The sequence below is a fragment of the Sciurus vulgaris genome (assembly GCF_902686455.1).
Source record: "Sciurus vulgaris genome assembly, chromosome: 5".
Taxonomy (NCBI): Eukaryota; Metazoa; Chordata; class Mammalia; order Rodentia; family Sciuridae; genus Sciurus; species Sciurus vulgaris.
In genome coordinates this window covers 42313788-42328226 of record NC_136465.1, presented here as the reverse complement: position 1 = coordinate 42328226, position 14439 = coordinate 42313788, and the positions used below count along the sequence as shown (strand labels likewise).

Genomic DNA, 14439 nt, shown 5'->3' with positions numbered 1-14439 from the left:
TGCTGTGCTGATAACTCAGGGAGACATGATAACAAGCCAGGGAGCCTCTGGTAGGTGAGGTCAGAAGGTTAAGAAGTTGTCACTTGGAAAGGGGCATTTCCTCAAATACTCATAGGTCGATGCTGCTTGTGGAAGACTTTTATCTGAAGGTCACAGAGTTCTGAGGGAACCTCCATCATTATTTAAGCAGGAATATAATGCTTTCATATTCTAACTCATGGGGTACAGGAATGCAAACTTTGTGCAAGAGCTACTCACACATTTGTACTTTATGTTAGTTTTATGTTTAGCTTTTTTTCTTCATCAGTTTATTTGTAGGCCTTAAGAAATTTGGAGGTTTTACTGGGTATAATTTCAGGCTGTGAGAAGACCCTCTTCCCCCAACTACACTACCTACTTGTTCCTCGAAATTCTGTAGTAAGTGTTTCTCATTTCATTTGTTTAAAGTTTTTATCTCTGCTGGAACACAAGACTTAGGATAGTGATATATTGTTTTTATTTAATCATTAGATGATTGTTTCTGGTTTTTGTTTTGAAAATACCTATCCACAGGGATACTAGAATAGAGGGAAAAACTCCACCTCATCTAAGACATATTTTCAGTTCCTGAAACAGAACCTTAAAAGGTCACAGGATTGAGAATGGGAAGTTATTTTAATTTACTTTCTGATCCAGAGATAGTCGTAGTATTCCCACTACGTAGAAAAAGAATAGTATGTGTTGTGTTTACACTGGCAACTACTGTCATTGTATGAAGAAAAAAGTTTTGTCCTATATTGACAATTAGTTTACTAGAAATATCAGTGAATTATGTGACTTCAAAAGAATATGTGAAAATGTTTTTATCATCTCACTCCATGTGCATGATTTTAGTTAATGAAAATATTTAATATTTCCTCACATTTTTAAACTGACAAAATGTCTAAGTTTTTAAAATTTTAATTAGTTTTTTTTTTTTTTTTTCAGATCAAATCAGGGTTTATGGCTTTTAGGTGTAAATCTGTTTTTTTTTTTTCCAAATGTCTCATTTTCCCCAAACTTTAATATTTTTCATTTCTGTCATGGATTATTTAAAAGCATCAATCTAATTCTTTTCAGTAAGTTTAGGTCATCATAAAACCACTGTGTTAGGGAAGGGAAAAAAGTTTTAAAAGAAATTTGATTTGAAAATAGTGTCACACAAAAAAAATTATGAGAAAAAGAACAGTACCTAAACACCTGTATGCCCTTTACCCAGATTAAGCTACTATTAATATTTTATTTTATTTATTTTCAGTTTTAAAAATTATAATTTATTTTTAACCGATATATTAAAAACATAAAAACCATATGATGTTTCCATACATGTACACATTGTATAATATTTAAATCAGGATAAACATGTCTGTCTCCTCATTCGTTATTTCTTTTTTTTTTTTAAAGACACATTTATTCAGCATCATGATCAGACTATTACATTTAGCAATCAACAGCATGGATGGATGCAAAAAAAAAAGTCTACATTAAAACCCTTTGTTGGAATGCTTTACACTTTCCATAGAACAGAAACTAAAATAACCTGTTATACAATTGGTAACAAATACAGTCCTCGGGTTTTTTTGCCCGTACACATGAGTATTGTCTAAACCATGCCTTCTTTGTAGCAGCTAGGCCCTGCCACCACTGTGCTTGGCCGAGTTCACAAATCTGTTGTAACCTGCAATGTCCCTGTCGCTTCTCTGGCTCTCCTCTCCTGCTAAGCTTTGTTTCCTGGCAATATTAAAACCTTCTGCCACTGCCATAGCTACTGCTGCTGCTGGACCCACCATAGCCACCTTGGTTTCGTGGATTGGCAAAGTATTGGCCTCCACCACTGTGAGGTCCAGAGCTTCTGCCTCCAAAGTTTCCACCCTTCATGGGCCCAAAATTTGATGACTGATTGTTGTAATTGCCAAAATCATTGTAGCTTCCACCACCTCCAAAATTGCTTCCATCATTACCAAATCCATTGTAGCCATCCCCGCTGCCACCATGTCCACCACCACCACGGCTGCCACCAAAGCCACCACGACCACTGAAGTTCCCTCCACGACCAAAATTGTCATTTCCACCAAAACCACCTCCGCGACCACCACCAAAGTTTTCAGAACCACCTCGATCTCTTTGACTAAGTGAAGCACTAGCCACCTCTTGCTTTGACAGGGTTTTCCTCACTTCACAGCTGTGGCCATTCACAGGATGGTATTTCTGAATGACAATCTTATCCACAGAGTCATGGTCGTCAAAAGTTACGAAAACAAAGCCCCTCGTCTTTCCACTGCCTCTGTCAGTCATGATTTCAATAACTTCAATTTTCCCGTACTGTTCAAAATAATCTCGTAGATGATGTTCTTCAGTGTCTTCTTTAATGCCACCAACAAAGATCTTTTTCACAGTTAAGTGGGCCCCTGGTCTTTGAGAATCTTCTCTTGAGACAGCTCTCTTTGGTTCCACAACTCTTCCATCCACCTTGTGAGGTCTTGCATTCATGACTGCATCCACTTCCTCCACAGTGGCATAAGTGACAAACCCAAAGCCCCTGGAGCGCTTGGTGTTTGGGTCTCTCATTACCACACAGTCCGTGAGTGTTCCCCATTGCTCAAAATGGCTTCTCAGACTCTCATCAGTTGTTTCAAAGCTCAGCCCTCCGATGAAGAGCTTCCGCAACTGTTCGGGCTCTTCAGGGGACTCTGATTTAGACATGACGGCAGCAAGAACAGAGACTTTAATGATGCTTTCTTGGCGTTGTCCATGGGCAGAAACTCATTATTTCTTCATGGTGAAAACATTCAAAAGTCTTTCCTGTAGGTTTCTGAAATATGCAGTGTATTCTTCATATCTATCACCCTGCTCTTCAGTATAGCACACCAGAACTTCTTACTCTTATCTAATAGTAACTTGGTAATAGTAAGTTGATGTTGATCAACTTTTCCCCATCCCTCCTTCCCATCTACTCTCCCCAGACTCTGATAACCACCGTCCTACTCTCACCTTCTATGAGGTCAACTTTTTAATATTCTACTTGAGTGAGAACACATGGTACTTATCTTTTTGTGCCTGGGCTTTATCTTTGGTCAGTGGGTATAGTAAAAACAATTGCATGATATGATAAGAATAATAGCATTCAGTTAGCAAGGGCTTACAATGTGACAGGTAATGTTCAAAATGCTTTTACAAAGAGGAAATAGTTTTTTATTCTTTACTTTTACATATGATCTTTACTTCCATCCATGTTGTTGCAAACGACAGGATTTCATCCTTTTTATGTTTGAATAGTATTTCACTTTATCATCTTTTGTTTATCCATTCACCAGTGGATGGGCACGTAGGTTGTTTCCATTCTTTTGGCTGTTGTGAATATTGCTGCAATGAACATAGAGTGCAGATGTCTCTTCAACATACTGATTTAATTTCCTTTGGTTGTCTACCCAGTATAAGGATTGCCAGATCATGTGATTGTTCTGTTTTTAATTTTTTGAGGACCCTCCATACTGTTTTCCATAATGGATTTGTATTCCCAACAGCAGTGGACAAGTGTTCCCTTTTCTCTGTATCCTCACTGGCACTTGTTATCATTAGCCTTTTTGATAATGAAATTAAGTGTTATCTCATTACGGTTTAGGTTGGCACTTCTGTAATGATTAGTGATGTTGAACATTCTTTCATATATCTGTTGGTCATTTTTATGTCTTCTCTTGAGAAATGCCTATTTAGGCCTGTTGCCAGATTTTACATTTTTTTTTTTTGTAACTGTTTGAACTCCTTACACATTCTGGATATGACTGTCTTGTCAGATGTAGAGTTTGCAGATATTTCTCCTGTTTTGTAGGTTGTCCCTTCACCTTGTTCATTGTTTACTCTGCAATTTTTAGTTTGATATGATACCATTTGTCATATTATGATACCATTTGTTCACTTTAGTTTCCTGTGCTTTGGGATTTTGTTCAATGGAATCCTTGCCCATCCTATGTTGTTTCTCCTATGTTTTCTTCTAGTGGTTTCATAGTTCAGGTCTTATGTTTAAGTGTTTAATCCGTTTGAATTGCTTTTCAATAATGGTGAGAGACAGGGGTCTAGTTCCCACCTCTCCCCATGTGTGCATGTGTCTTCTGTGACATTGCTTTTCCTTTTCTTTTTTTTTTTTTTTGTGGTGCTGGGGATAGAACCCAGGGCCTTGTGCTTGCAAGGCAAGCACTCTACTGACTGAGTTATCTCCCCAGCCCTCCTTTTCTTTTTTGAGGGTAAATTGCATTCATCATGGCCCTACAAACTTCAGTGTATATTTCTGAAGAATAAGAATATTCTTTTAAAATATAGTGCAGTTATCAATGTTAATAAATTTAATGTTGTTATAATCTAATCTATTATCCATATTCCTATTTTGTCAGTTGGCCTAATAATGTTCTTCAAGACTTTGTTCCTTTTCCAGTATGTGATATAGTCTAGGAACAGATTATTATGTCTGTTAAGTATCCTTTAGCCTGGATTCCCATCACTTATTTTTGCCCTTTTTATGACCTTGACATTTTAAAAAGTCAAATTCCTTTTTAAAAAAGCAAATGTTTCTTTGTGTTGGCCATGGTTAGATTTAAGTTATGCATTCAGGCCAGATGTGATGCTTGTCCTTTTCTAGAGTTTTATCACATGATGTCCATCTGCCCTTTGATGTTATTCATTTTAATCACCTGATCAAGGTGTTCTCCGGTTTTAATGTGTGTGTGTATATATATACATATACATATACAGTGTATACATATGTGTGTGTGTGTATATATATATATATATATATATGTATATATATTTCCCCTTTGCAACTATTAAGTTATCTCTGGAGACCATGCACATATGCTGCTTGTGACGTTTCCCCCTAACTTGACATCTCCTGGAGACTCATGCCTGAACTCGAGGTATTGAAAAATGATGACTTTCTCCTTCTAGGATGCCTTCCACCCTAACCAATGGATACTCAGCATTCTGAGTAATGCTGAGTAATAAGCAAGATCTCTCTTCTTTCTGCACTAATTTGTTATCTATTGATTATTGATTATTGGGTAACTCTACTTTTCAGCTGTCTTTAATTGTTTACTACTGCCAGTTACTTTCATATTCCATTTCTCCCAGATTAGGCCCATAGGAACACCTTTTGGCTTCCTCCTGTGTCCTTGTGATACATTCCCCTCATTTTTTTGAGCACTTTCTTCCCTTTTGGAACAACTGGATGTTCCATGCTCATCTTGTGTCCACCCTGTTCCAGCCTAATGTTAACCAGGAGGCCTGCTGCTTTTAGTGGCGACTGTATTAAGGTCAAAAATCTGGATAGGAGGGTAATTTTTGGTGGAGTGAAACTGGATTTCGAATGCTTTTCACTTCAAATTATATTTAACTGCTACAGCCAAAGTGATGTCTGTATACCTTTATGAAAGCCAAATAGCTAATTTTCTGCTTTACACTAGTATTATAAGTTCAGATGACTTTACCAGACTGCGGTAAATATTTGAGGAAATTATCTAGAAAATTAAACCCTCAAAACTGCTCTTGAGAACAAGATTTCAAGTTTTTCTCTTCATAGTCTATTATTATTACCTGTGGGACAAATGTAATGTAATTGTGGATTCCTAAGAGCACAAACCATGTTGTTGGGTGTGGATAAAATTATGACTGCATTCTTTTTATGTTTTTATCAGTGCATTATATTTATACATAGTAGTGGGGTTCATTTCAACTTATTCATAGATACATGTAACATAATTTGCTCCCTTTTAATCCCTAGTACTTTCTCTTTCCTTCCCCATGATTCCCTTTCCTCCCCCTGATACCCCCCTGACTTCCATTTATTTATTGGGGCTTTTTTGGGGGGTGTACCAGAGATTGAACTCAGGAAACTCAACCAGAGCCACATACCCAGCCCTATTTTGTAGTTTATTTAGAGACAGGGTCTCGCTGAGTTGCTTAGCACCTTGCTTTTGCTGAGGCTGCCTTCGAATTCAAGATCCTTCTGCCTCAGCCTCCTGAGCAGCTGGGATTACAGGTGTGTGCCCCCACATCGGATTATTTATTGTTTTTAAAACTGGTGCATTTAAGTAGAATTCATTGTGATATATTCATATATGCATATAACATAATTTTATCAGTTTCATTCCACAGTTCTTCCCCCTTTCTATCCTTTTTGATCCCCTTCCTCTACTCCACCATTTTTCCTTTTATTTTCAGGAGATCGCCTTTTTAAAACTCTAAATTTCTTTCTAAATTTTTAAAACTCTAATTTTCAGTTGAGAGAAAACATTCAACTCTTGACTTTCTGAGTCTAGCTTATTTCACTTAACATGATGTTCTTCAGTTCTCTTTATTTACTGGCAAATGACATAATCTCATTCTTTTTTAAATATTTTTAAAATTTTTACAGACTGTATTTTTAAAAAATATTTTTTACTTGTCAATGGGTTTTTATTTTATTTATTTATATGTGGTGCTGAGAATTGAACCCAGTTCCTTGCACATTCTAGGCAAGCACTCTACCACTGAGCTACAACTCCAGTCCTACAGACTATATTTTGATTCATTGTACACAAATGGGGCACATCTTTTTGTTTCTATGTTGTGCACAAGGTAGATTCATACCATTCGAGTAATCGTACATGTACATAGGGTAATGATGTCTGTCTCATTCCACCATTTTTCATACCCGCTCCCTCTCATTTTCCCTCTATGTAATCTAAATTTCCTCCATTCTTATTTATGACTGAGTAAAACTCTGTTGCGTATATATATAACACATTTTATTTATCCATTAGTCTGTTGACAGGTACATTAGGCTGGTTCCATAACTCGAATATTTTGAATTGTGCTCCTATAAACATTGATATGCATGTGTTACTATAGTACACTGATTTTAGATCTTTTGGATAAATACCAAGGAGTGGGATGGCTGGGTCATATGATGGTTCCAATTCTAGAATTTTGAGGAATCTCCATTTTTCTTTTCAAAGTGCTTGCATTAATTTGCAGTCCCACCAACAATGTGTTTGTATACCCTTTCCCCCATATCCTTTCCAGCAATTGTTATTTGTATTCTTAATTGATAGATTAGAAATATCTTGGAGTTTGATCATGAAATTCTATAATTTCACTTCATATCAAACATTATTTGCTTACTCTTATGCTGTTTGGAAAATTCTAAGACTAAGAGCATTTTGAAGTATTAAGGAAAGAAGTGTGTGTGTGTGTGTGTGTGTGTGTGTGTGTGTGTTTGTTGGGTGCAACTAAAACCATAAGGTCTTGATGCCAATGGGAATTTAACAGTTCAAAAATAGAATGTAAAAAGTAGAACCATAAAAAATCAGAATTGGAATTGAATCAAGATTGACTGTATCACTGTGGGATATGTCATGAAATTGGATATTAGGAATATAATGTCACAACCTAGGGATCAGGGATATTGGATAGAAAACGTGATACAATTTTTCTTCTCTGAGAACAGCTGTGTGTGTGTGTGTGTTTGTGTGTGTGTGTGTGTATCTGCATATGCTGCAGTTTTGTGATAAATGGAATTTTCTGAGGAGCTTTCATGTGAGGATGAAGTGGATTTCTACTTCCTCTTTGGAAATCTTTGGCTTTCTATCAGTAAGGTGGCTAACCTTTAGAGATCTATCACTATGCTTTTCTTTTTCTTTCAGAAGAATACCTTTGCTTTTCTGCAAGCATTCTGATGGTTATAGAAGCTAAGTTTTGCTTTTGATATTCACAATAGGATTTGAGTCTACCATGAACCAAAAGGCCATAATTTGGAGAAGTAAAATGAGTTTTCTAAATTTCTTTAGCTTCTATTAACATATTGTGATCTGCCTTGATCACAGAGTTTTAATACAAGTTATGGGGTGGAGAGAACCACAGTATGGCATTAAGACATTAGAAAAATTCCTGCAATAAAAGAGGTGGAAAACCTTTATTTCCTCCATGGCTGGTGAATCAGCAGGTTAAGGGAGAGACATGAAGGGTAAACAGAGGTGATGCAGCACAGCATCATGACTGCCTGCTCTGTGCTAAAATCTCACGGAGAAGTCATTAAATAGGTTGAGGGGAAAGACAAAGGTAGAAGGACTTCTCCCTTCCCTCTGTTCTGAACTTTGGCAGGGAGACCAGAGTAGAGGGTGACTCTTCAATGATATGGGGTGACTGTCACAGTAAAAGTAGTGTGGTTTCCACAGGGAGCCTAAGTGATCACCTTGGGCCCCTAAATGCCATTTGGGGGAAGTAGATGGTCACTAACTCTGTTGCAAGCTAAGGGGCCATCATGGTGAATAGGGTGACTCTACTGCAAAGGTCATAGGGTAACCTGTCTTCCAGGAGACAGATGGTAGTCATGGAAGAGCCAAGGGGGTAAGTGTGGTAGGTCAAGCGTCAGCATCCCCACCAGGTACTAAGAAAAGAATAGATCACAGCTTTATCAGGCACACCTTAGGGGAAACAAGAAGAAGACATTTGGGAACATGGCACACTGATGCCTCTGCAGCAGGAATTGGCAAAGACTTAAATTAGCAAAGATTTTGGGCCAGCTCGGCCAGTCCCTTCCTTACTTTCATGCTCTTCTTCATGGGCCACCATGATGGATACCTGAAAGACTGAGCAGTTAGCCCAAATACACAGAGCTAGTTGCTAAGAAACTATTTGAACTGTAAGAAAATAAGACACCATTAAACGTGAAGATGAAAATGTTTTACTTCAACTCCCTCCAGTAACCAATGGTGGAGGTTAGTGAGAAAGATTCAGTTATTCATAGACAATGAGGATACTACATTTTCTTTGCTCGACTAAAAGCATATATAACTTTTGATTCCATTACATCCTCTTTGGCAGAGCGATGGCAGAGATCATCCCAGAATTCTGGCAGGCAGTCTTTCTCACTGGAAAGTCTCCCTGCCCCACATTATAGCCACTCCTGTTAATTTTGCAAGCCTGAAAACTGGACTGTTATGCCTGTTGCCCATGCTGTGTTATGAGGCTCTGTGGAGAATCCTATGTATGTATTTTGAGTTTTCCTGGGTAAGTTTTCCAAAGTATTTAGTTATGTGTGAAATAGGCTTAATCCCAAACTATTTGAATTAACTATTCTGGGAGATAAAATATGTTTCCCCAGGAGTTGAAGATTTTGAAAGGTTATTTCCAAAGGGTATTTAAAAAAAATTTTGGAGCAGATAGACATGAATCATCATATAGGTGTCCAGTATGGTATCTTTGTTTCTGACATAGAATCCAGATGTAGTTTCTGGCTAGTAGTTCCAGGTTTCTGATCAGTCTTTATGGGTTAATAATAATTACTAACATTTGGATGGAGCTTTAAAGTTTTCATAGCACTTTCATGCACATTTATCATATTAGGTGGTGGGGCTGGAAGTGAATGATTTGTGTCCTCACCTGCTGACTCATATACCCTGCCAACAGGGTTTCATCTCTTTCTAAGGATTTCTTCATGAGGTTGATTTAGTTACTCAAAACAGTTTTAGAATAAGACAATGAATAATTGGAGACACTTTGGCCTTTCCTGTCATAGGAGATCCAAGTTCTCTGTTTATGGATATAGCAGATAAGCTTTAGCTGGTATTAGGAGGTGTTTTTCCTCTAACTTAACTAATTATTCTATGATATGAAAATAAAGGAAAATATTATTGCCCCCATTAAAGAGAAAAAGTATAGAGGAGGTTAAATGACATATCTCAGGTCACCTTTCAAGAGTGAGCAGTTAGAACTCTGAATCCAGCTTATTCTTTCAAATCCTGGCAAGGATTTCTTTGAAAGCTTTATAATCCATAGACAATTCTGAAAAGGGTGAATCTTGGGTGCTGGCCTGTATTTCCATAGGTGACTAAAACTGGTCAGAATTGGAAGGAGTCACATTAATCAAATCTATTTTTAGAAGTACATTAGCATGAGGTTTTGCAAACGCACATTTTTATTCCTATAAAAGCTAGTGAAGTACTGTCATAAAAACACTGCCAAGATTTACTGCCCTTCCAAGGGACCCAGCACTAAGCCAGAGGGATACTGTACACCCTAAACCTCCTCATAGCTGCTGCCTCTGAAACTCTACTCTGTAATTTGGTAAGTGTTTTAAAAAATACAACTAAATGGTTACCACATGGTGGAAAATTAGCAATCTGGGACTGGAGTTTTTGCATGGTATTAAATCCACATATGGAAAAAATTAAATATCATCCTCAATGCCCTCCATGTGTTCAGTTGTATTAAATGAAATGCTTATAAAGTGTGACATTATTTAACTTTTACAAGGTTTGTCACATCTAGTAAAACTTATTACTGTTCTTTTGAAAAACTTCACACAGGTGCCTTCTGAGCTCACATCAGTCTGGATGCCCTATAATAAACATATAATTTGTTACTGAATATAGTACTAGTCAATCAACAGAATTCCAACCAGGACAGGTTACTATAACACAGAAAGCAGTGGATGGCAATAGGCAATAATACTAACATAGAAAGGACTTTATAAAATAGGCAGCGTGAACTATGCATCATAAATTGTTTTGACAAAATTTGACTCTTTAAAATAAAAGACTCCAAGTATTTTATATTTCCAAAATTTAAAAGGTACAGCCATGTGACCTTTGCAATCTGTATTTGTGAATGTGCCTAGGCTGCTGAATAAATACCATAATCATATTGATATCACTGAAAATACTAAGGATTTCTAGGAAGTTTGTCACCTTAACCTGGTTTTCTCTGACACAAGAAGATATTTTATGATCTAAAAATCTGGTTGCTCCATTTGCTAGGGATTGACGAGTTAAGTTAGATGCTTACAACTGAGGTGTTCCTATGACATCTATTTCAGCAAATGTGGTTTACAATCCATTGGCCTTAGACTCACTTGGAGGATTTGCTAAACACATGAGATCTGATCTCCACTTTAGACCCACTGCATTCACAAGCACATAAAATTCTCCAGGTGATCATTATTCTAAACTTGATGCTCTCTGAGAGTCCAAAGCTCTTTGCTTATAAAAGGGGACCAAGGATGAGAAGTTGACCAAATGTCCCAGCTATATGTAGCTAGTACATGCAGAGTGTGAAGATACATTATTATCCAGCAATACATGAGGTTTTTAAGCAGACAAACATGACCCACTTAGAATTTAGTTCATTGGTTCTTGGAATAAGGCAAATTTCTAAGGTATATTGACTAACCTACTGTAGTGGACAGTCCTTGTTAGAATGTGCCATCTCAGGGCATTCATCCTTGTGGATGGTAAACAGGAGACCTATTTTTACTGAGACTTGATACCCAGAGGTCTCAAATTCACCTTAAAATTAATGCAGTGTGTCCTTACATTGTCTACATTTAGACACTTCGATCCTAGTCCTGGAGAGTTTTGTTTTTAATTGCTTGCCAAAAGAATTTGCTTTGCTCATAATTGTAAAAGATCAAACTCCCAGACATTTTAAAAGGTGTGCTTGGTTTCATATAGAGCATAGCAAATATTTCCGAAACTAATTTTTCCCTGTAAAGAACACAACTGAAGTCTGTTTTCTTGCCACATACTGTGAGACAGTATCTGCTGGGCAAATGCTTCAGGTTCTGGTGAAATGATCTTGCTTCACAAGAAATACCTGGGCTAAAGACCTGTCTTGAGACAAGCTGGAAAGAGTCAATGACCATGTCTAAAGAAAAACAAATGAGGTGTTTTCAAGGAGCATTTTGAATTTTTCAGGCACAGTGATTCTTACCACTTCATGCTGCTGCTGTTCTCAGGGCTAATGTCATTGTGGCTTATGTTACAATATCTCTGATTCTCTGGGTCTAGATTTTTCCCATGGAATAGCAAACTGCTTCAGGCAGCTGGCAGATGATCAAAGGTTCAAAGAGCTGCTAAAATGTAACTACCTGTAAATGTCAATGTTTTTTTTCACATCAGTGTTTTTTCCCTTAGTTCCAAACTTTGTGTGCACATTAATGTCACTCTGGAGATGGCATGATAGGGTCCGATAAGAGCACTTCTGCAGTTATTTGTTCTATATTTCTACAGAGCTTCTTCACAAAGAAGTGGCAAAAGTCCATATACAGTGTAGTTTCATCCACAGACGTCTCTCTTTGTTATCCGTGCTATTCCTTCTAGTTGGGTCATCTTACAAGGAGTAACAGTTAATTCAGTTAATTGTTCATGTTTTATTGCCTTAGAAGTTCATATACACTCACCAGAATTGGGAGGCACTGTTTCTTTGTTTCTCACAGCTGAGACTGTTTTGTGGCACATAAATATTGTTAGTAATTTTCTTGCCACTATTGACAAAATATGAGCATTTACCTACCAGCAGCCAAGAGTCAACAGTTTCAAGAAGACTAGTAAAATGCCTGATTCCTTCGTTTATTTATATTTCCTATTGAGAGTGCAGATGGATAACTCTTGGATTTTGGAATCAATGACGTTTTCTAATGAACTATGATATTTCAACTGCCAGGAGTAGAAGAGTCAACCATCCAGTTTTGAGTGTTACAGTTGGCTCTTGATTGCTTTGAGTGGATGAAGGGGAGAATGTGGGTGTTTGGTCCAGTTGGAATGGTCTATAACTTCTTTCTGTACAGCAAGGGTTCTGGCATGATTGGGACCCGGCTCTCCCTTACCAGGACAGTATGAAATACAAGCATAGGGGAAATGTATTAAATGAAGCAGTGCCCCTTAAGAAGGCTGCCTTCTGCCTGGCTGAGGTCTTTAAGGAGAGTCTCCCTGCCTCTGGCTCCAGTGAGTGTTAAAGAGGGGAATGCAGACATTTGTGACACTTGAATGAAAGGAAAGTCAAAGAACACAGATTTACTCATCCACTGGTAATTAGAGAATTCTAAAGAGGAAAATAACAAAATGTGTCAGAAGTTATCTTATCTGAAAAGATTAGCATTGGTTATTTGTGATTAATCAGAACAAAGTCATTTTATATGTAAAATGAATGTAGTTTTTTGTGTGTATATCTATCTGGATATAGATACAATTCACATATATATGCATATAAGTACAAATTATATACATATTTATTATTTGAAATTAAGAAGTATACACATATATTTTTTTGCCAATATTTTGATGTAGCCTTTTTTTTTTTCCAGTACTGGGAATCAATCCAGGGTTTTGTACATGCTAGACAAATGTTCTACCACTAAGCAACATTCCCAGCCTTCAAGTTCTTTTTAAAATAGTTGGTTGATTATAATCTTAATTGTCTTTCTTCCAGAAAGCACCACCATAGTGCACTATTCATTTCTTTCAAATGGAGTAAGAACTTAAAGATGCTTGCAGAGCATCCTGAAGGCAGAATCCTTATGGAGTTTTGCATAATTTGATAACTATTTTAAAAATGTGATTCATTCCTATTGAGCTCTTTCAAAATGATCAATTTTAAAAACAGAAACAATAGTTTTCTTTTGCATTCTTCATCAGTTTCAGTAACAATTCCTTAATTCAGGAAATTACAGTTGCAGCTAGCATAAGCAGACTTCAGTGCAAACTCAATGGACTGGTGGTCCCCCAATAACTTGGGGTGGGAATAAGCAGGAGGAGACACGCCAGTGTTCTATCTAGAAGTGGCAGTACCCAGTATGCTCTGCAGAGAAAATGGAGAGCCCTGGGTTAGTTGGGGAACTGATTAAGGGAAAGTCAGTTAAAATAATTTCTACTATATTTAAGAGCAGGTTTCTGTCACCTATCTCTGTGGTAGGGACCCACAACATAGAAAAGCAGTGAGTCAAAGAGGGCAGTATGAATCTACATGCCGTGATTCCTGGCTCTTTTGTGACTCATACCCCATCAAGAGCCTCTCTTAGGGATCCATAGAAATGATTCTAATTATTTTCTGACTAGTAGGTACTGAGTACACCAGCTGCTGCAACTTCTTTGACAGATATAAGCTTCACTAGTGTGGGGGCTGGGTCAGGATCAGTGTTCTTGGATTTTGTTTATTCTGTCCATGTCTTATTGGGCAGTTAGACTACAGAATGCCATTGCCTTTCTATAGATGGAAAAAATCAGGACACTACAGCCACAATTAAAAAAAAAAGAATATTAGTTGAAGAACAGAGCTGGGGTGCAGCATCTGGTTTTGGTAAAATCTGGTCCAATTTTACAGCTAACCTGACTGAACTACCACAAGGTCATGACTTGTCTAGGGTCAGCTCGTCGGTCAATAGCTAGTTGCTATATAATCCTCAAACCCTCGTAACTTTTAGCCCTATATTTTAACTATTAAGCCATGTGGCCTCCTACAGAATGTGCCACAAAACATCCCAGATGTGCACTGGGAGAAAACCTTCCATGACCCAGCTGACATGAGTTCCCTTAGGAGTGTCTGATTATTAAATGTTCGCGGTGACCTCTCCTGTAGTGTAAGTGCATTAACCCAAGTGTTATGAGGATTTCCCCA

General features: G+C 37.5%; 1 protein-coding gene across 1 annotated transcript; it reads right to left on the bottom strand.

Annotated features, from left to right (window-relative positions):
* Nucleotides 1-1620: 1620 nt before the first annotated feature.
* Nucleotides 1621-2727, bottom strand: LOC306662635 (heterogeneous nuclear ribonucleoprotein A1-like). The gene has a single exon (XM_079142521.1). It carries the CDS (start codon nucleotides 2719-2721, stop codon nucleotides 1759-1761), a length of 963 nt encoding a protein of 320 aa, XP_078998647.1. The 5' UTR covers nucleotides 2722-2727; the 3' UTR covers nucleotides 1621-1758.
* Nucleotides 2728-14439: the final 11712 nt, after the last annotated feature.